Source organism: Epinephelus lanceolatus, chromosome 2 (genome assembly GCF_041903045.1).
Source record: "Epinephelus lanceolatus isolate andai-2023 chromosome 2, ASM4190304v1, whole genome shotgun sequence".
In the NCBI taxonomy this organism is placed as follows: Eukaryota; Metazoa; Chordata; class Actinopteri; order Perciformes; family Serranidae; genus Epinephelus; species Epinephelus lanceolatus.
In genome coordinates this window covers 12,872,402-12,892,211 of record NC_135735.1, presented here as the reverse complement: position 1 = coordinate 12,892,211, position 19,810 = coordinate 12,872,402, and the positions used below count along the sequence as shown (strand labels likewise).

Sequence of the window (19,810 nt, the reverse complement as noted above, 5' to 3'; positions counted from 1 at the left end):
AGTTGATCAAAAGATGCGAAAGTATTATCAATAAATAGATTCTCTATTGTGGCAACTCCTCTATCAGCCCATTCCTGAAAAGCACTGTCTATGATTGATGGCATGAACTGGTGGTTTCTTGTTATAGGAGCACACGTGGGTAGATCCCTGAGAGAAAAACTTCGTCTGAACTGTGTCAAAATTCTAAAAGAGTGTTTCACAATTGGATTTGAGGTGAATTTACATATGGAATTCAAAAGAGGAAGTTTTGAGCATAGAAGTGAGTGTAAAGAAGTATGAACACAAGAGGAGTTTTCCATTCGTAACCACTCAGGGGTAGTGTCACCAGATGGAGAATCTTTCCAGAACAGCATAGACCTAATGTTGGCAGCCCAATAGTAAAACTGGAAGTTAGGGAGGGATAATCCTCCATGTTTACGATGCTGTTGTAAGATCCTTTTCCGTATTCAGGGGTTTTTCTTGTTCCATATAAATCCCGACACCAAATTGTCCACTGACATGAAAAAGGATTTAGATAGGTGTAGGGGAATGCACTGAAATATGTACAAGAATTTGGGCAAAACATTCATTTTAATTATGTTAATTCTGCCTCCTAATGACAGGGGGAGTAAACTCCAACATTCCATATCTTGCTTAAGGCGAGTCAATAATGGTGAAAAATTAGCTTTGAATATGTCTTTAAAGGCATGTGTTATCCAGATTCCTAAGTATTTGAATTTTTGTGGACTGACTTTAAACGGGAATAAACCAAAATCAATTTGCTAAGCTGCTACATTCACTGGCATAATTTCACATTTCTGTAGGTTAATTTTGTATCCTGATATTTTGCCGAATTCTTCAAGCAGGTTGAGAGTATTTGGTAGACTAGTTAAAGGATGGGACAGATATAAAAGCATATCATCAGCATATAAGGACACCTTATTATCCGAGTCATATCTCCGTATTCCCTTTATATTGATTTCACCACGTAACACTAAAGCCAGTAGCTCAATCGCAATAGCAAACAGGAGTGGCGACAGAGGACAACCCTGTCGGGTACCACGATGGAGAGGGAAGTAAGAGGAGAGGTTATTGTTTGTTCGAACAGCTGCAAGTGGAGAAGAATACAGAACTTTAATCCAGGAGATGAATTTTTCACCAAAGCCAAATTGTTTGAGAGTATAGAAGAGATAATCCCACTCCACCCGATCAAACGCCTTCTCAGCATCAAGTGATAATAATATTTCTGGAATGTCGGGTGGAGTGGGACCATAAAGAATATTAAATAGACGTCTAATGTTAAAAAAGGAGTGACGACCTTTAATAAAGCCAGTTTGATCATCGGCTACAATTGAGGGCAAAACCGCCTCTAAGCGGCAGGCCAGCATTTTGGAAAGGATTTTACTGTCTACATTTAAGAGTGAAATGGGACGGTATGAGCCACAATCTAGAAGGTTTTTGTCTTTTTTAGGAATAAGGGAGATGATCGCTTGTCGCATAGTTAGAGGGAGAGAACCAGTGGCGTGTGACTCCTCGAATACAGAGAGCAGGATGGGAGACAGCTGGTCTGCAAATTTTTTAAAGAATTCGCTCGGGAACCCATCGGGTCCTGGGGATTTTAAATAAGTGCAATTTTAACAGTATGGGCTCTAGTTTCGCAGACCGGGCGAGGCGGGGGCCACTTTGATCTGACATCAGATGTGACGGGACAGTCGATATAGAGATACATTTATGTGCTGATTGCAGATGGTTGCATTGAATAGTGTTTTTTTGGGGTATTTATTGCATTGTTAATGTGCCTGATATTCTGGAAACCTGCCTGTGAGGTTTTGGTGACGTGTGTGCACTGTCCGCCGGTCAGCCAAACTTCCACTTATACCGGCTGCGCTCCCCCTGCACTGACAGTAGACCTGGTTTCAGCTGGCGAGCTTTTAGCGCACCTTCGGCGAAGCCTTTTGGCACGAACTGTTACTGCGCCAAGCTGGATCTGTCGACACCTCCCCCTGTTGCGCCGCCACACCCATCTCAGCGCACCTCGGTCTGCCAAACTACCAAACTGAGCGCGCCTCGGGTTGCGCTGCTCGAAACTAGCTCTGCGCGGGGTTCGCCACCCTGCGCTGCGCCGGGAAACTAGAGCCCTTTGTCTCAGTTTTTCCACGTTCAGTCGGTGTTCTTCCATCCACACATTTCCTGATACAGATTCTTTGCACTGAAGGTGCTGATTGACAATATTTTGCACAATGTTCGATATCTATAAACATGGTCACAGTAAGCATTCATTGTTACATCCGAGAACTGTATCCTTGTCTCTTAGGCAGAATTTTATATGAGGTAGGCAATGCATTGTTTAACTTGCTCCTGAAACCTGGCACCTCTTATTCTAGTCATCTCATGGGCCGGATTGAACCCTTTGGCGGGCCGGTTGCTGTATGTTTGACACCCCTGATCTATAATCTTTATGTCCGTGGTGGGGGCAAGGGTGGTGGGTATACGAGCATGCAGAAGTACAGCTGTTGAAACTCCTGATGGCACGTTTTGCATCATCTGGCAGAGTTTTGCTGAAGGGGAACAGGGAGGTCTAGGCACTGCTTACATGGAGGAAAGTTAACAACAGTTAATTTATACGTACTGCCCACATGGTTGTGATACAGAAGTAGTTGAAAACCAGTGCAGTATCCCTTTAAGCTAATGGAGCACACTGGAGCCTTACAGGCTTCATGTGTTTTTCTAACAGCCCTCTGCTTTCATTTCATGAACGGTATCTGTAAGCACCTCGGCACAGCCAAACACAACTGCCATCCCTTTTTAGCACAGCAGCCCCCCCCCCCTCCCCTGCATTCACCACTCTCTAGAAATATGACATGAGCTGGATTTAAACTCACTGCATAAGCAAAACACTCGTCTTACTGTGTAGCTGGTCGTAGTAACATGGGTTTCACTCATGGCACGAGGCCATTATAGCAACTGGTTTGAGATTTTTTGGAAGATTATCAAGCCAATGATTAACAAGGATTGAAGTATTTAGATCACTGCCAAAGAATCTCATAGACTTGGCATGTGTGAAGTAATAAATAAATGCATGCGCAGATTGACTCCTTCAGGGAAGTTTCTCCTGTGTTGTGAGTGTGAATGTGATTAAATCAACTCTGCTCTCAGAGCTGTGCGCCTTGAATGTTTGCTAGACTGCTGTGTGTTATGTCAGGAGGTAGGTCTAAATAATTTATATGCAGTACATCAGACCAGAGCAGCAAGAGTGGCAGAGACTGGACCACTGGAGACCACACGTGCGTTTTTACACCAGGAATGTTATTCCTCAAAGTAACAACAGTTTGTTTCAACATGTGCAGGTTTTACAAGCCACCTCAGGGTAGGAAATCAGCAGTGGGATGCTTACAGATTCACAACACCGTCAGCCCACTGTTTTTAGAATCCACAAATTCACTCACAAATTCCCGGAGACATAGTTTATTGAGTTAAAAATGTTGAGTGAGACCCTGGTAGCATGGCTGCCAACCTTGACATGTAAAGGGAACCTGTGGAATTAAATTGTAAACAAACATAGTTGTGTTAACATTCAGTTTGTCTCACCGAAATGAAGGAGTGTATCCTCGAGGCCCAACTGAACGTTTCCCTTCAGCACGTTTGGTGGTTTGATCTCTGGCCCCTGCAGTCCACATGGTGACGTTTCTTTGGACAAAATGCTGAACCCCAGGTCGAGTGACTGTTTTTCTGATGAGCAGTTGTCACTTTTATTTTGGTAGTTATCTTGAGATTTTACCTACAATATCATTCAAACATGTATACAGTACTTTGGTATATATATGTATATAAGATAGTAAGATAGCATATCATTTACTAACTTAGGCAGGTGTTAGGATAATATGAAAACATCAGTATATTACATATACGTCACGTAAGACCCCCCTATACACCTTATATTAGTTCTATGTCCTGTATACTCCACTGGATCTCCCCCTCTTTTCCCAGTCATGCCAGCCATATCTTTTTTTTTTTTTTCAATTATTTTGCCTATTTTATAAATATTATTATTATACCGATATATTTGATTTGTTTTTCATTTATTTATTTTTTTTTAAATGATCTTTTTAATTCTTTTTTTAAAATTTATTCATTTTTTTACAAGGTGCCAACTGCTCTAATAAAATAAATAAATAGATAGATAGATAAATAGATTAAAAAAAAAGAGCAGTTGGCACCTTGTTTGGTCGACACGGCCACCAGTGTGTGAATGTATGTGTGTGTTTTAAAGCTCTTCGAGTGGTCGCCAAGACAAGAAAAGCTCTGTATAAATGCAGTCCATGTACCTTTTGTTTTACCAGTTTAAATCTTAATTGAGTTTATTACAGAAAACAGAGCATCTATTAGCACAACTACACAAGGCACAAACCAAACTTCAGGAATGAAAGTGCTCATTAAGATGATGATGATGTTCATATTAGTAAGCTTACAGCTCACTCTGTTCAGTGCCTCTGCTTCCAGCCTGATGAAAAGGATGTGACTGGTTTGATGTTGTTTGATATCTCAGTGTTTCATCATAAAAGTGTGCAGGAAACTCAGGAGGCCCCAAAATACTTTATATTAACAGAGCAAAAGTGGAAACGCACAGTAATGCAAAAGAAACCCCTTTTTATTTTTCCCAACAGTATCTTCATTGATTTAAACAAAGACCTACACGCACACACATCTAGTATGTGTACATATACAACCACGAACACGCAATAGAAAAGAACGCCAGAACAAAGTCTCAGTTCAACTGCAGAGTTTTTTTAAAATTTGATTTTCCACAACTGCAGAGTATTTAACACTCATTTAATCCCCCGCCCACCCCAGAAGTATGAATTTAAAGATAAATAGAATAAAATAAAATAAAATAAAATAAAAAATAGTAAATGAATAAATGAGAGAGGAAAATAAATAATTAACCCTTTGAAACCTGAGAAAATTGGCTTGATTTCTTAAAAAATTGGGAAGAAGGCAATGAACAATGAAACAAAAAATTACCCCAAAAAATTAGCAAGAAATTAGTAGAAATAGAATTTTTATTTTTATTTTTATTTTTTTTTTAAAAAAAGAAAGGAAGTTTAGAAATAAACAAAAATGACCTGGAAACAGTGCTTATTATAATGATTCTGTAACATAATTTTAAAATGTAACAATTATAGATATATTTTTTCTAAATCTTTTTTTTTCCTTTGCAATTCGTGGGACATTTCTTTTTAAGTTGTTTAGTGCCTTTTTTCCCATGTTTTTGAAAGAAATTGCACCAATTTGCTCAAGATTCAAAGGTTTGAATACTTGTGAAAGGCATCTGAATGCAGCACAAGGAAAGTGATGTTGCTCCAGGTTTCAAAGGGTTAAATAAAAATAAGAACGTCAAAAAATTACGGGTTGAGTGCGATACAATACACTTCCGTTTAATTACACGTTATATTAATGTACAAACTTTGACAGTAATTAACAAGAAAAAAAAATGTTGACAGATTTGGACGTTGCAGAGAGTCACTTATTGTATAACCCCAGGTACTTCCAACATGTAGGTTAAATCTGTCCTCTCTAGATAACACATGAAGGGACCCCAGATGTTGTGAAAGAGTGATTGATCACCTCTGATAGCGTGTGTAATTTTTCCCAAGGGCAGAGTTAGATAGTTCAGAAATCCATCTACCCATACTCTGACTCCGACTTCCTTCCATGAAGGAGCAATAACTCTTTTGCCAGTAACAGGTCCATTTCTAAAATAAAAAAGGTTTTCTCCTTGTAATGTTGTGATTGGCTGGCAAATATAAAAAGCTCTGGGTCTGGAGATATTTGTACGGATAATATATCCTGGATACTCTCTCACTCTTTCCCAGATTTTTTTTTATTTGAGCACACTGCCAAAAACTGAAAGAGTGTAGCTTTTTTCTCTCCACATTTGACACATAAATCAGGTGTACTGTCGTATTTACTGAGATTTTCTGGGGTTATATAGGTTTGCATCCGCTGCAGTTATACGGTAGTATTTTAAGACATGTAAGAAAAACACCTGTGTCTTTAAGCATCTTTTATTTGTCTGTTTAATTGTATTCCACCTATCCTTTTGATGCAAAAACTTTTCAACAATTCCCTTTGTGGATACCAAACAGAAACGGCAAAGAACGACACGTGTCTCTCTCTCTCTCCAAGCAGCACACGTGTTTATTGTTCAATGTCAGAGATAAGTTGTGCCTTTCGACCTTCTTTCGAGTGCTGCCTTTGTGCCAAACTTCACATGGAGCTTTGAACACAAGGACATATTGTCAATAGCTTTGCACAGCCGCCTGGATGAACGCATGAGGTGGCGGAACTTCTGATTGTTGGTTGAAGGGATTGTTGAAGTTGCTCGATACTCATTTGGTTTGGGGATTTGGAAGGGTTTCTCTATTGATTTGCTCATTTTTGCGCGAGGCACAGCCAGAGCTGGATCTCAGGGCAGGTCCTGATGAATCTCCTGACGGATGTCTCAGCTGGCCCTGTGAAAGGCCAGGGAGAATCATATCCAGGTTGTCAGAGCTCCTGATGTGATTGCAAGCCACTGTGACCTTTCCATTTCTTTTGGAAGTTTAATCTCTACATTGAGAATCAATACTGCATGCCTTCGCCAGCCTTTATCTTTATGTTGGAGATTATTTCTTGGTAAAGAAGCTAAATTTTGCTCACAGATCACTGTTAATTATTGCACCCTGAAAGTTCAAATGGTGAAATTGTTTTCATCTCAGAAATCATCCTAATCTGCAGTGTGACGATTTTGGCCAAATGCAAACTCATTCATCACAAATGTCAAGCAATAGCAGCGAGACTGGGCTCAGACAATTACAGCAATCATGGACGGAGCTCCTTTATTTGACCTTTTGTTGTTATCCGTCTTCCCACACGCAGATTTCACCACTGTAGGAAACAAACAGTTTCTTATTGTACTTTTGATTCATTGTTGTTACAAATACAGGCCACACTCACGTGGGGGGAGGGGGGCAGTGCTTGTTCAAGACAGCTGAAGTGCTGAAGTAAACATTATCAATATCAGTTTAAGATATTTCAATCAGGAGAGACTCGTTCTGAGAGAAAATAATATTTATTTACATGTGCACATAAGCATGAGAAATGTGAAAAGTCTTTGGCGATGAGACCCCATGGAGATGTCATATATTCCAGGAGGGTGGTAAAGACATAGCAGAGAGGGAACACACCCTATGGAGTCTAGACACTGGTGATGGTGATGAGATGAGATGAAGAGGGAGCTGAGGATCTGGATGTGAAGAGGAGTGGGCTTCTGATGAGCTTTGGCTCTGGATAAGGTGACTGGAGGTGAATGCGACGATTCCACCTGAAATGACGGCTGACAGGAGCAGAGAGGAGAACAGATTTAAAGTTTGGCAGCAGCAACGTGATTGGCTGAAGGAGATTGTGGCAAAGTAGGGTACATTTGAACTCAGCTGAGTGGTGGAAGTGGGATGGAGAGATAATTGTGAATGGATGTAGCATTAAAGAAAGTCTCCCTGATTGAACTTCCGCTGAGCTTCATTTGTCATCGTTTTACTTCTCTGTCAGACAGCTCTTTCAGATGATGAACTGAAGCCGACTATGCTCTCCTCAAAGCCTTCAGATTTCTTTGACAAACCGTAATTTTACCTTACCTTACCCCACTCTTCCCTAGGCTGTTATCTATAAAAGTCCCTCTTACATCCTCTACGAGCTAATGCTTTTTACAGTGGCACACTGAGATCTCAAGTTATTGCATCCCAGGGAAACACCTACAAATAGACAAAACATCACCAATTTCACAACACATGCAGCGTGATAAAACTGGGTAAAGAACACAATATTTCGAGTTGACAGTGGCTGAAAGCAAAATCATTTCAGCCTTGGCGGTGGTATCAAAAAAGAGGAGCAGCTTCAGTAGTGTGGAATAAACTGTGGCGTCCTGAATGTTTTATGAACAGCCCTGGACTTCTCAGACTCTTTTAGTGACTTACTGCTCTGAGGGAACTCATTCAGCGGCTCCTCTGGCAGCAGCACAGCGTCTCTCCCTCTCCTCTCTCACCGTGCGCACATAAGATTCTGTGTTGTTAGGTGAGTTTGTCATAAACCTTTGGTAATGTAAACCTATGTGACGCTCACAGCTCGGCAAAAAACTCTGTATATGTGAATGTGTGATAGTTGTGGTGTCATAGCAGCCTGTCACAGGTTACAGCGTGATGATTAGAGGAGAAATGGCAGAGCATAAAGGTCCAGGTGGAAAAAAAAAGAACAACTCAATCATTTAGGATTTTACTAAAAGAAGGAAATCACCTGTTGATTTATATATATAGATCCCAGGGTACATGTTTGTATTTGGGAGCTGTTTAAATGTGTCATTTCTGGTAGATTTTATTTTGTTGAACTATTAATATTGTATACAGAACCTGAATCTCACTCTGAGTTACTGTTGTTGTTCACACACTAAAGAAATGAGAGATCACTTTAGGTTTTACTGAATATTTGTAGGTGTTGTTGACATGTAAAACTCACTTATTTTGTTGCAATTCTATGCTCTTAAATTAATAATACAAATTTTTTGCAAAAAGACCCTGAAATATTGTGATATATATTGCCCACCCCTAGTTGCAGCGCGCTGAGCTGTCATGGCTGTAGTCACTTTGTGCTGTTTGAATGTGCACGCAGGTTTTAAAAAGTTGTTTGTGCATTAGCTGTATCCTGAGATAATTGCACAGTTTAATCAGAAACAATTGGGAAAGTGACAGATTTGAAAGACCATATCTTTAAAGGAATTATTAAAAAAGAAAAAGGGAAATGCCCTTATTCACTTGCCAAGAGATGAGAGGACCATTATCACTGTAGAAGGAGGTGGTGGAATTGATCTTCTCATCTAAGGGTGCTTTCACACCTGCCCTGTTTGTTTCGATCTGATCTGCTGTATCTGAGGAGGTGACGTGTGTTGTCACACAGAGAGAGAACATCACCCATCGATATTGATGACATCTGTTTGTACTTGAACTCCAGTGGAACAGCAGGCAATTTAGTCAGACAAATACTATATAGGAGAGCACGAAATGTTTTTACGAGGATCCTCAGTTTGGCTGTTTTCATTTTATTGTTAACCCCCCCCCCCCCCCACCCACACCACCCATCCTTTTACATCCTCTATGAGCTGATGCTGCTTATTACAGAAGCACACTGAGAACGTTTTTACTATATATTCGAGTTGGAAAACAGGATTGTTTTCACCCAAAATCTCTGCTTGTTTCTCAGAAAACATTGCATGAATAAATGAATAGCAAACAACAGCATGTACACCCTCTTTGCTTTTCTAGAATGTGTGCAGCACTCTGTGGTGCACTGTGGGAACAACCTGCCACTCAAAGCTGGACGGGGCTGTGGATGGGACGAACTGTGGGGAGGACAAGGTGAGACTTCCATTTCACAAACATGAAATGAACAAGACATGGAGACTGTGATGAGAATACAGTCAGTGTTTGATTTCTAAAGGCAAAGGCGGTGGCGGAAGAACTACTCAGAACTTTTGTTGTAGTTCAAGGAGCAGTACCACAGTCTAATAATACTTACAAAGTTTTAAATCATTGGGTTGTAATTATTGATGCATTAATGTCTTTATTTCATTCTGCATTAATATACTGCCAAGTAAGAACAACAAACAGCATGTGTTCATTTATTTAATGATGTGATTTATGCTGGTTTTTATCAGTGGTGTTTCAGTGGGGAGTGTGTAGCAGTTGGATATCAGCCAGAGGGTGTAAATGGTGGCTGGGCTTCGTGGAGCGAGTGGTCAGCCTGTTCGAGGACGTGTGGGGCTGGAGTCCAGAGCGCGCAGAGAGACTGTGATAACCCGGTGTAAGTTTGACTTTTCAGCCAAAAATAATGCAAAATGTTTTTTGTTTTTAGCTATTGTTTTGCAATTTAATTCATATTGTAATCTGGGAAGAATAAAGCACAATAAAGAGTTAAAAAACCAATCCAAATTAACAGAACGCTACATCTCAGTTGTAGAGCTGTAGATGAAAGGCTGGTTAACTTTAGGTAGAAGACACATTTTCAGTCGGTAGATTGTGATGTAGTCTCTTTGTGTGAACATGGAGCAGGCAGCAACGGGCTGTAACTTAATTCATATCTTTCCTCTACCTCAAGTCTGCCAGTGAGAGACACTAGAAGCCCAAACTATAAGGTTAATTGCCTGGTGAGACCATCCTGATGACGTGAGCTCAACATTCTGTTTCACTCTCTATCAGTCTGGCCCTGCTGCCGCTCCAAACGCTTTCAGTGGGTGGGAGTACTCGCCTTGAAAGACAAACTCCTTCAGCCAATTAGTGTAACAGAACACCAGGGAACATCTTCATCACTGGTTGAAAGCATTTCATCATTAAACATTACAGCATGGTACGGCAACCTGAGTGCAAGGTGCAAAAATAAGCTCTCCAAGATTGGCAGCATTGTCGGGAAAGTGATTGGCAAGTCATATGAGTCATCTCAGCAATATATTTGACAATGCTGTACGCAGGAAGGCTAAACATGTAACTGGAGATGCCTCACATCCGTCACAATCAGATTTTGAGCTGCTCCCGTCTAGGCGTCAATTTAGGGTCCCTTGAACCAGTCGGAACATATATAAGAAGTCCTATATTCCCTGTGCCATACAGGCAATTGTGTAATATTTTGTTATTGACTCTATTTCTGCAGTAACTTCACTTATTGCTGTGTTTACTCTACTAATGTTAAAGCTAACCCGTGTTGCTATGGGAACTGCCATTATTGTTCTACAAGGTGCAGCCTGCATTTTACGTCATCAACTACAATGCAGTCCCCGATTGGCTCCAATTGGATTTTAATTTCTGAAAAGTTTTTGAGGTTGCATCAAGTCTTATAAACAAAAAGAAATCACAGATAGAGTTCACAGAATTAGTGGATATGTTTGCAAAATATGTTTTGGGTTGTTTGTAAATTAGAAATTAAATACATATAAAGGCCCTGACACACCAAGTTGACGGTTGTCTGTTGGTCATTGTTGCCGTCGTTGGGCGTCAGTCGCCCTAGTTTTTGTGGTGTGTCCCTCACTAGTGGCATTCGTCGGCTGTTGTTGGCTTTTTAAGGCCAATTCAGCATGTGAAATCAATGGAGCCCACTGGTAAGAGAATAAATAAATTGATAAAAAATGTTTTGCTCATTCAACATTGGTTGTGTTGTCGGGATGCTAACTGGCTAAAGAGTGTCTTGAGTCTGTCCTGTTGGTCTTCCTGTTTCCCTTTTTGCATGACGAATACAGAGTACCACCGCCTGCTGGTATGAAGAGCTATTTCCTCTCACGCAGGCGCAGCATATACGTGCTCACTGGCTGTGGGCTGTAGTCTTTGCAGTGTGTTCAGGTGCAACTTTTTGGCTAAGACACAAGCAACGTGAGGCGACGCAACAGTCAGCCTTCGTCGATGCTTAGATATCAGTTTGGTGTGTCTGGGTCTTAACGCATCTCCTCTTTCCTCCACCATTTCACACAATATCACATAATTGTAAACATAAAAGTTAAGGAGCAGCAGTGAAATAACATCTTCGACTATCCAACAGTCCAAAGTACAGAGGGAAGTATTGTCTGGGAGAGAGGCGGCGGTACAAGATTTGCAACACTGCACCATGTCCTGATGACCTGCCCTCCTTCAGAGACATCCAGTGTAGTCACTTCAACAGCTTGCCGTACAAGGGCAAGTTCTACAAGTGGGAGGCAGTCATCAACAGAAGTGAGCAGAATAAACCTGATCACAGTTATTTAGGCAAACTTTAAAGAAGAGCACCTTTGGGTTGTTGTTGTGTGTGTTCATCTTTATCACAACTTTGTGTATATTTTCTGTTGGATCTCTCTTTTCAGTGAACCCTTGTGAGCTGCACTGCCGTCCACTGAATGAACATTTTTCTGATAAGATGCGTGACGCCGTCACTGATGGGACGCCGTGCTACCAAGGCAACAAAAGCAGAGATTTGTGCATCAATGGCATCTGTAAGGTATCAACACTGTACCTACTAATTAATATGCATCCTTGTCTTTTCTTGAGTGTTTGATCTGTTTTGTCTCTTGATTTCAAAACAACATTCATTGACTATTCTGTTCTGTAAATTAAATTCCAGGCATTGCTGCTCTGTTAGTCATGCAGTACATTTAGTTGACCCTCGCTTTGTTTTCTCTGCAGACGAGTGTTGTACATTTGACATTCTGCATGAAAATGAGCTCGCTGATAGAAAAACATCAGGGTGTGTTATCTCTCTGCTGTTGCCTATCACCCCGGGCCAAAATGCCAGTCACTGATACAGAAGTTGTTTGGATACCAAGTGGACAGCAATCACAGACGCCGGGTCTCTGATGTCATGACATTTGGTGACATTTTTGTCCGGAAGCCACATGTTGTCAGACTTACCTCGAAACAGTATTGTGTTTGAAGGGTTGCTGTAATGTTAAAGGCCAGATCAGTATTTCATCATTTCTCGGTTGATAATCCATAAAAATATAGATAAATATTTGAGAAAATAAGAATAGGCACGGTGGTGCAGTGATTAGTGTTGTCACCTCATAGTAAGAGGGTTCCTGGTTCGAATCCAGGGTGGGGGGTTTAACCCTTGCATGCAGAGTTTGCATGTTCTCCCTGTGTCAGCGTGGATTTTCTCCAGGTACTCCAGCTTCCTCCCACAGTCCAAAGACATGCAGGTTAATTGGTGACTCTAAATTGTCCGTAGGTGTGAATGTGAGTGTGAATGGTTGTCTGTTTCTATGTATCAACCCTGCGATAGTCTGGTGACCTGTCCAGGGTGTACCCCGCCTCTCGCCCAGTTTTAGCTGGAATAGGCTCCAGCCCCCCATGACCCCTAACAGGATAAGCAGTTATGGAAAAATGAAATGAAAATGACAAATGATAGTGTAATTTTTGTCTCGTCTTAGTCCTGACAATCATTTTCAGAGTGTTCCCATCCTATATTCTGAATTATGGTCTTATGGGACTAACCTTTTGTGTATTTGGATTACATATTGCACCTTTAACCACATGGGAGCAGCAGCACAGTATGGGGTGTGACAATAATGCTAAAGCAGCACAGAACAATTTCAAGGATTACTGGGATTTTCACTTCCATCACCTGCCTCATCTAAACAAGCGCAACTGTAATCGCTTCTTTCAAGCAGAAGCAACTATAATTTTAATGGCTTCATTGATTATTTCAGGAGCCAGAAGTTTAGTTTCATAGGTTTATAACCGCAGGTTTTAGTTTTGCTGCTTAAAAGTTTCACGATATTTGCTGCGGTGACATTCACTGCTCTTATTGCATCATAATACCAAAAACCACTTGCTTCTCCAGTTTGCTTAATCTGCCATGTAAATAGCAGTAATTATGGGACTGAATACAACCCTGTTGCCCTAGTGCCTTCATTTGCACCCAGATTATGTGTCGTTAAACTAAATTGGCAAAAGTGGAGTTGGACTTGCCTCATGCACTTTAGACCACACACTGTAGATCGTTTATTTGGGGCCCTTCACATGTTTGAAAAACCGGAAAATTTGTTCTTGATCTAAAGAGATTCTCTTTGTCTTTCTCCAATGTCTATCTAATGTGCCTCTGTTGTGTAACCACTGTCAGGTTCATTCCAGATAATGCATTTCTGTTGCATCATCTGTGTTGCAGAGTATCGGCTGTGACTATGTGATTGACTCCAGTGCCACAGAGGATCGCTGTGGGGTGTGTCATGGTAACGGCTCCACCTGCACAACTGTGAGGAGAACATTTGAGGAGACTGAAGGACTTGGTATGTTTCTTAATAACTGTGGTTTAGCCTTAGGCCTCTTCACGGCAGATATTTTGACATGGATGACAATTTGAAACAAAACCTCGCTCCCTTTTCCCTTTGGTATAGCACAAAGTTCTCCACTGTAGCTCCTCCATTTTCTCAACGATGTGTTAACTGTGTATCAGGATACCTTGTCTTTCTCTTTCACTTACTGAACATGTGATGTCCTTCAGGCTACGTAGACATCGGATTGATCCCAGAAGGAGCCTGGGACATCCGCATTGAGGAGGTGGCTGAAGCTGGGAATTTCTTGGCGTTACGAAGTGACAACCCCAACAAATATTTTCTGAATGGTGGCTGGACGATCCAGTGGAACGGAGAGTACAAGGCAGCCGGGACAGTATTCACCTACGAGAGGACAGGACAGCTGGAGAACCTCACGTCTCCTGGACCCACCATGGAGCCACTGTGGATTCAGGTAGGATCAACAGCTTAAAGGAATAGTTCACCCAAAAGAAGAAGGGAAAGATATCTGTCGTCTGTGATTGGTTTGTAGCGTGACTCCTGTCTGATTGCTGAGTGTGGCCACTTCCTGTGTCTGTCCTTTCAAATTAAATACCCACATGGTCCAGTCATATAGGTTTTGATTTATTTTGACAAGACGCAGCTCCTAATAGAGTTTCACATTTTTTCTGCGACTAAGTGAACAATAAAATCTTGCTGAATAATGACCTTTCTGGTCGACTAATGTTTGGTCGACATTGTTTGTTGTTGTGTTTGGTTTCCTGTTTAGTATTACCCAAGTGTCTTGTATCCAGTCACGGACTCATGGAAATCCAATCACAACTATTTACGCTTAACTGCTGCTAAACAAGGTATTTTTGGATTATCCTCGCAGGATTTGAATTTGGTTCTATTAATGATATGCTTTCACTCTTTACAGGAACTCTACTCTCCTTAATGCTATTCAATAGATCGGACCATAGAGAAGCTACAGAAGTTAGCACTATATGCAATTTATGTTGTTTATAGGTGAACCATTCCTTTAAAGATATAAACTGTGTTGCTCAAATGGAGGAAATCATATATATTCATAATGAAAAAAGTGTGAGTGCCGATGTGCGTGAACCTTTCTGGGAATGCAGGATCTGCTTTACGATGTTCACTTGCATTCAGTCACATCAGACATAGATCTTATTATGGTTCCCGGTTGGTGGTTTCCTCCCTCCAACAAGTTAAAGGGTTTTTTTTGGGGAGCGTTTCCTTATCTGCTGTGAGCATCCAAGGACAGCGGGATGTCGTTTGCTGTAAAGTCCTCTGAGGCAAACTTTGATTTGTGATATTAGGCTTTCTAAATAAAATTGAATTGATTTGATGTCCTTGGAGCTGGCAGAGTGTGGCTTTCAGTGCTGAACATTGCCAATGTGTGAAAAATAAGCTGTCTGAAATGAAGCCATCCCTTTTTAATCCTTTCTTTGTGGTTTGTCAGATGTGGCGGAAACACAAAGAAGACATATGTAAAAAAGAGTTTTATTTTGTGATTTAGTTCCTAGGAATATTTTTCAATAAGTTTTCCACATGTGGTCCAGAATGTGTTAGCCATTGTCTTGTGTGTTACAGCTTCTTTTTCAGGAGACAAATCCAGGAGTGCGGTACGAGTACACAATCAGTCGAGACACCAGGGAGGATAACGACATCCCTGCGTCAGTTTTCTTCTGGAAATATGGTTCATGGACTGAATGCAGTGTTACCTGTGGAACAGGTAGGAAATAATGATGGTTTTGACCAGTGGTGTAAGGTAGTTACAATGGGCCCCAGTGCACGCTATCATGCACATACCGTCTCGTCACGTGATCAGAGACTTGACAGTGAATAACATCACCATACATATTACCAAGAGACCATCACTGCATATATGTATATAACAAAAAATACTAAAGAAAATAAGAAAGTATTAACTTAACAATTTTAATAGTTGATTTATAGTGATAGAATAAACATGTAATTTTTTCATCGATGCTATTGACTGTTTTACCAAAAAAGAAAAAATAAACATTGAACTTTTACTTCATTCTACTTAACATAGACCTGTTGTCCTCATCCGTGGACACTTTTTGTGCCATCTAGTGGTAGCAAAAGCACAATACACTACTCCATGTAAAAACAAGATGGCAGCCATCTCTGCCAAGTCAGTCTGCAGCCGATCCCGACGCAAAAGTGGACAAGGTCCAAAACCTGATCACATTTTATGGTTGAAACTTGTTTATTTATGATTAATAATGTTTGTAGTTTGATATGGCAACAAATTTGACCCATTTTAGCAACAGTAACAAGATAAGATTAATTAGGAAGTACTCGTTTGAAGACATTGGGACTTAACTATCGTTGACAATGTTTGTTTTTTTTATACTTATCGGGTCTTATTGATTCCAAATAGCTAAAAGTTAAAAATGCATACCATAAAAAGTTCAGGCACAGTAGGATAGAGTAAATGTTCATAATGGAATATGAATTCTTCTTTGAACACAGGCATATTTTTCAAGGTGACAGTCACTCATAAGGGCCCATTCTCCACTCATAACATTGTTGGAGGCCCCACTCTCAGGCGCACTGTCTGCACTGTCTGTGTTTACGTCCCTAGTTTTGACATTGAGAAGTTGGTAGGTAGACTGAGAGAAAGAGACTGGAAAATCTTTCCCTCTTAGTTTTGAATGCACGTCCTCAAGTCCTCAGAAACAGACTTGGACTGTATTCCAGCTGTGTCCTGAGTTGATACTTTGATTGCTAAGCTTTATTTAAACACATGGGAGCCTTTTTTATGGCAGCTGACACAAACACAGGCAGTAATGTGATGTATCGGTACTATATTTTCCTGGCCTTGAAGTTTATTTGGCATTCTTGTGCCGTGTGCTGTCAACCCAAGATTTACTCTCCTTTGGCGTTTTACCGCCGTGCAAAATGTGCCTCGCCCTATATTTGTGTTTTTTTCAGGTCTTTGTTTCTTGGATGCTGCTTACGCTCCGGTAACTGGTTGCTACCTTTTTATAAAGCCCTGAACTTACCTGAATGCTGTGGGTGTACACACCACAGAACATCCTGAACACAGAGAATAAGAAGACAGTACAGGCAGTGGGCAGAGTCTCTGCAGAAGAAACACACCGCCACACACTTTTAGAAGGTCGTAAGTGGGAGGGATTACTTTTGTTTAGGTTTATACATATTTTATTTTTAGGAGAATCCCGCATAGTATATCTTTAAGCAGTAGGTCCAACCATGGTTGGCAAAGTTGAGCAAGTCTGTTGTGGGTTTTTTGTCATCATGAGTTCTCATATCAAGGTTGGGTCTGAGTGCTTGAGATAGAGGTTTTTATTCACACAGGTTTGTACCTTTTTAATGCACCTGCTCATGACGAAAGAAATGACGTGTCAGCGATTAAAGATTAAAGTAGATCCACTAGTGAACACTATTCTTTCTGCATTCTTTGAGACTAGCGTTGCTTAAACAAAGAATTTAGCATTGAGCTTTCAGAGACATTTTCAAAGACACTTCAGGGTTGAAACAAGCGTTGAATTTGAATCATGTCAACACGTGTAAAAGTATCAAGTCACACGTCGGACTGGAGACTTTAATGTTCACTTTGCTGACCTGAAACTAATGCAGACATCACTTTGAAACTAACCATCTAAGTGACATATTTTGTACCCACTCTTTACTTTCGAAATATAATCTGTCAAGACTGATGTGCTATTATTTGAAAAGTGACATAGTGAATAGATACTACAGTACATATAATCTTCTAGCATGTAATCTGTGATGTCTTTTAAGAAAGAAAAGATTTTCTGAATTTATTTTAAATAGATATGCAGTCACTGTGTGTGGATGAGGGGATTTAACCTCATTATAACTGCTGCATAGGTAAAATTGGGATTCCCTAAAATAACTGTAATCAAGAGATCACACTATTTGGCTTTACTTAATTTCTTTTTTCCCCTGTTATTGGTGTTTTCTTTTCAGTCGCTGCGTTTGAATTAGCTTAAACATGTTTAATGTGTACAGATGGAATCACAAAAGCTAACGTTACGGGTATTAATTTATACTAATTTATTTATCTAATTAAAAATAACATTAAGCAAACACAAATTTAGTGCAGACTTTTCTGGATAGTCAAAGACGCTTTACAAAGTACAAGAACAAATCAATTCAAAGATGAAATAATCATCAACAAGCGAAAGCGTTTTAAGAGGTTGTAGGCAGTTTACGTATTTTTGTGATTCGCATGGCAGAGAAGTATGTTAGAGTGGTGCAGGACATGTATGAGAGCTGCAGGACAGTGGTGAGGTGGGCTGTAGGTGTGACAGAGGAGTTTAAGGTGGAAGTGGGAGTGCATCAAGGATCAGCTCTGAGCCCCTTCTTGTTTGCTTGGTTGACGGATGAGGTTAGACGGGAATCTCCATGGACTATGATGTTTGTAGATGACATTGTGATCTGTAGTGAGAGCAGGGAGCAGGTGGAGGAAAATCTAGAGAGGTGGAGGTATGCCCTGGAAAGGAGAGGAATGAAGTTAATTAGTTAGTCGTAGCAAGACAGAATACGTGTGTGTGAATGAGGAGGACCCAAGTGGAACAGTGAGGTTACAGGAAGTAGAAATAAAGAAGATGGAGGATTTTAAGTGCCTGCATGCAGGTTGGAACGGGTGAAGAAGTGTCAGGTGTGATGTGTGCTAGAAGAGTACCAGCAAGATTAAAAGGAAAGGTGTACAAGACTTGGTTTAGAGACAGTGGCACTGAGGAAAAGACAGGAGGCAGAGCTGGAGGTAGCAGAGATGAAGGTGTTGAGGTTCTCTTTGGGAGTGACGAGGATGGATAGGATCAAGAATGAGTACATCAGAGGGACAGCTCATGTTAGATGCTTTGGAGAGAAAGTCAGAGAGGCCAGACTGAGATGGTTTGGACATGTTCAGAGGAGGGATTGTGAATATATCGGTAGGAGGATGCTGAGGTTGGGCAAGAGGCCTAGAGGAAGACCAAAGAGGAGATTTATGGATGTAGTGAAAGAGGACGTGAAGTCAGTTGGTGTGAGAGAAGAGGATGCAGAGTATAGGGTTAGATGGAGGCAGATGATTCGCTGTGGCGACAGCCAGAAGAAGAGGAAGAAGGCAGTTTAATTATTTTTAATAATATTTTTTAATTATTACTTTAACCCAGTTCATCAGGTTTCAGAGACCTAGCTTGTCTGAAGTTCACCTCTAGCTCCTTGTTGCCATCGCCTCTCCATCCCCCACTTTTACCTTATTTTGCATTTTTACTCTCTTTCTCTACCTCTCTGTGCAGAAGCAGTATAGACCTTGATGTTTCGTCTTCTGTATTTACTCAGTTGTTCAGATTCTTTCTGCCTGCCATGGTGAAAAACATCTGTGCACGTAGGGGGAAATTGTTTTTATGATTGGGCTGTCTTGTCTTGTAGGTTTTTAAAAAATGAATGTAATTAAGTTAAGGTCTGTTCAGGGTGTTTTTGGAGCCCCGAGAGCTGGATGCAGGTTTGTTTTCACAGCAGTGTTGGGGAGTTGTTTGTGGAAACGGGGGCAGTGCAGCAGCAGCACTGGCAGAATGAGAGATACCTGTTTAAATAGATCTTGAAAAACCCTAAAATGGACCTGCCTTTTTGGCTCTATTGCTGTGAGCACAGTATATTGTATTAGTGTAGAAGTGCAACTCAAGCAGAATATAAATTTTGAACCTCACCTGTAACAACACTGGCTTTAATATTCATCTTTACTGCTGCTGTAGAGTGATGTTTCTCACGAGGGTATGTGTACCCCTAGGGGTACTTTCGAGTATTACAGGGGGTATGTGAGATTTTAATTATATCACTAAATTGTAAGTGCAACTCGTCAACAAGTGCTGTATTAGTGTCATTGAATGACAAAAAATTGGTTTGCCATTAATTAAGTGATGGATTCTGAACATATTTGGCTGAGAAAATATTTCAAAAACTTTTAGAGGCACTGCTGTAGAGGAAATA

The 19,810-nt window shown here is 40.7% G+C and overlaps 1 protein-coding gene across 1 annotated transcript in view; it reads left to right on the top strand.

Annotated features, from left to right (window-relative positions):
• The window catches only part of adamts7 (a disintegrin-like and metallopeptidase (reprolysin type) with thrombospondin type 1 motif, 7), a 104,582-nt gene that overhangs the window by 52,752 nt on the left and 32,020 nt on the right, over positions 1–19,810 (top strand). Inside the window, exons 10-16 of the mRNA XM_033630868.2 lie at positions 9,330–9,422; positions 9,722–9,867; positions 11,590–11,759; positions 11,888–12,021; positions 13,687–13,807; positions 14,023–14,267; positions 15,410–15,551. Coding sequence (XP_033486759.2) covers positions 9,330–9,422; positions 9,722–9,867; positions 11,590–11,759; positions 11,888–12,021; positions 13,687–13,807; positions 14,023–14,267; positions 15,410–15,551 — 1,051 coding nt within the window. The remainder of the gene's footprint in view (positions 1–9,329; positions 9,423–9,721; positions 9,868–11,589; positions 11,760–11,887; positions 12,022–13,686; positions 13,808–14,022; positions 14,268–15,409; positions 15,552–19,810) is intronic.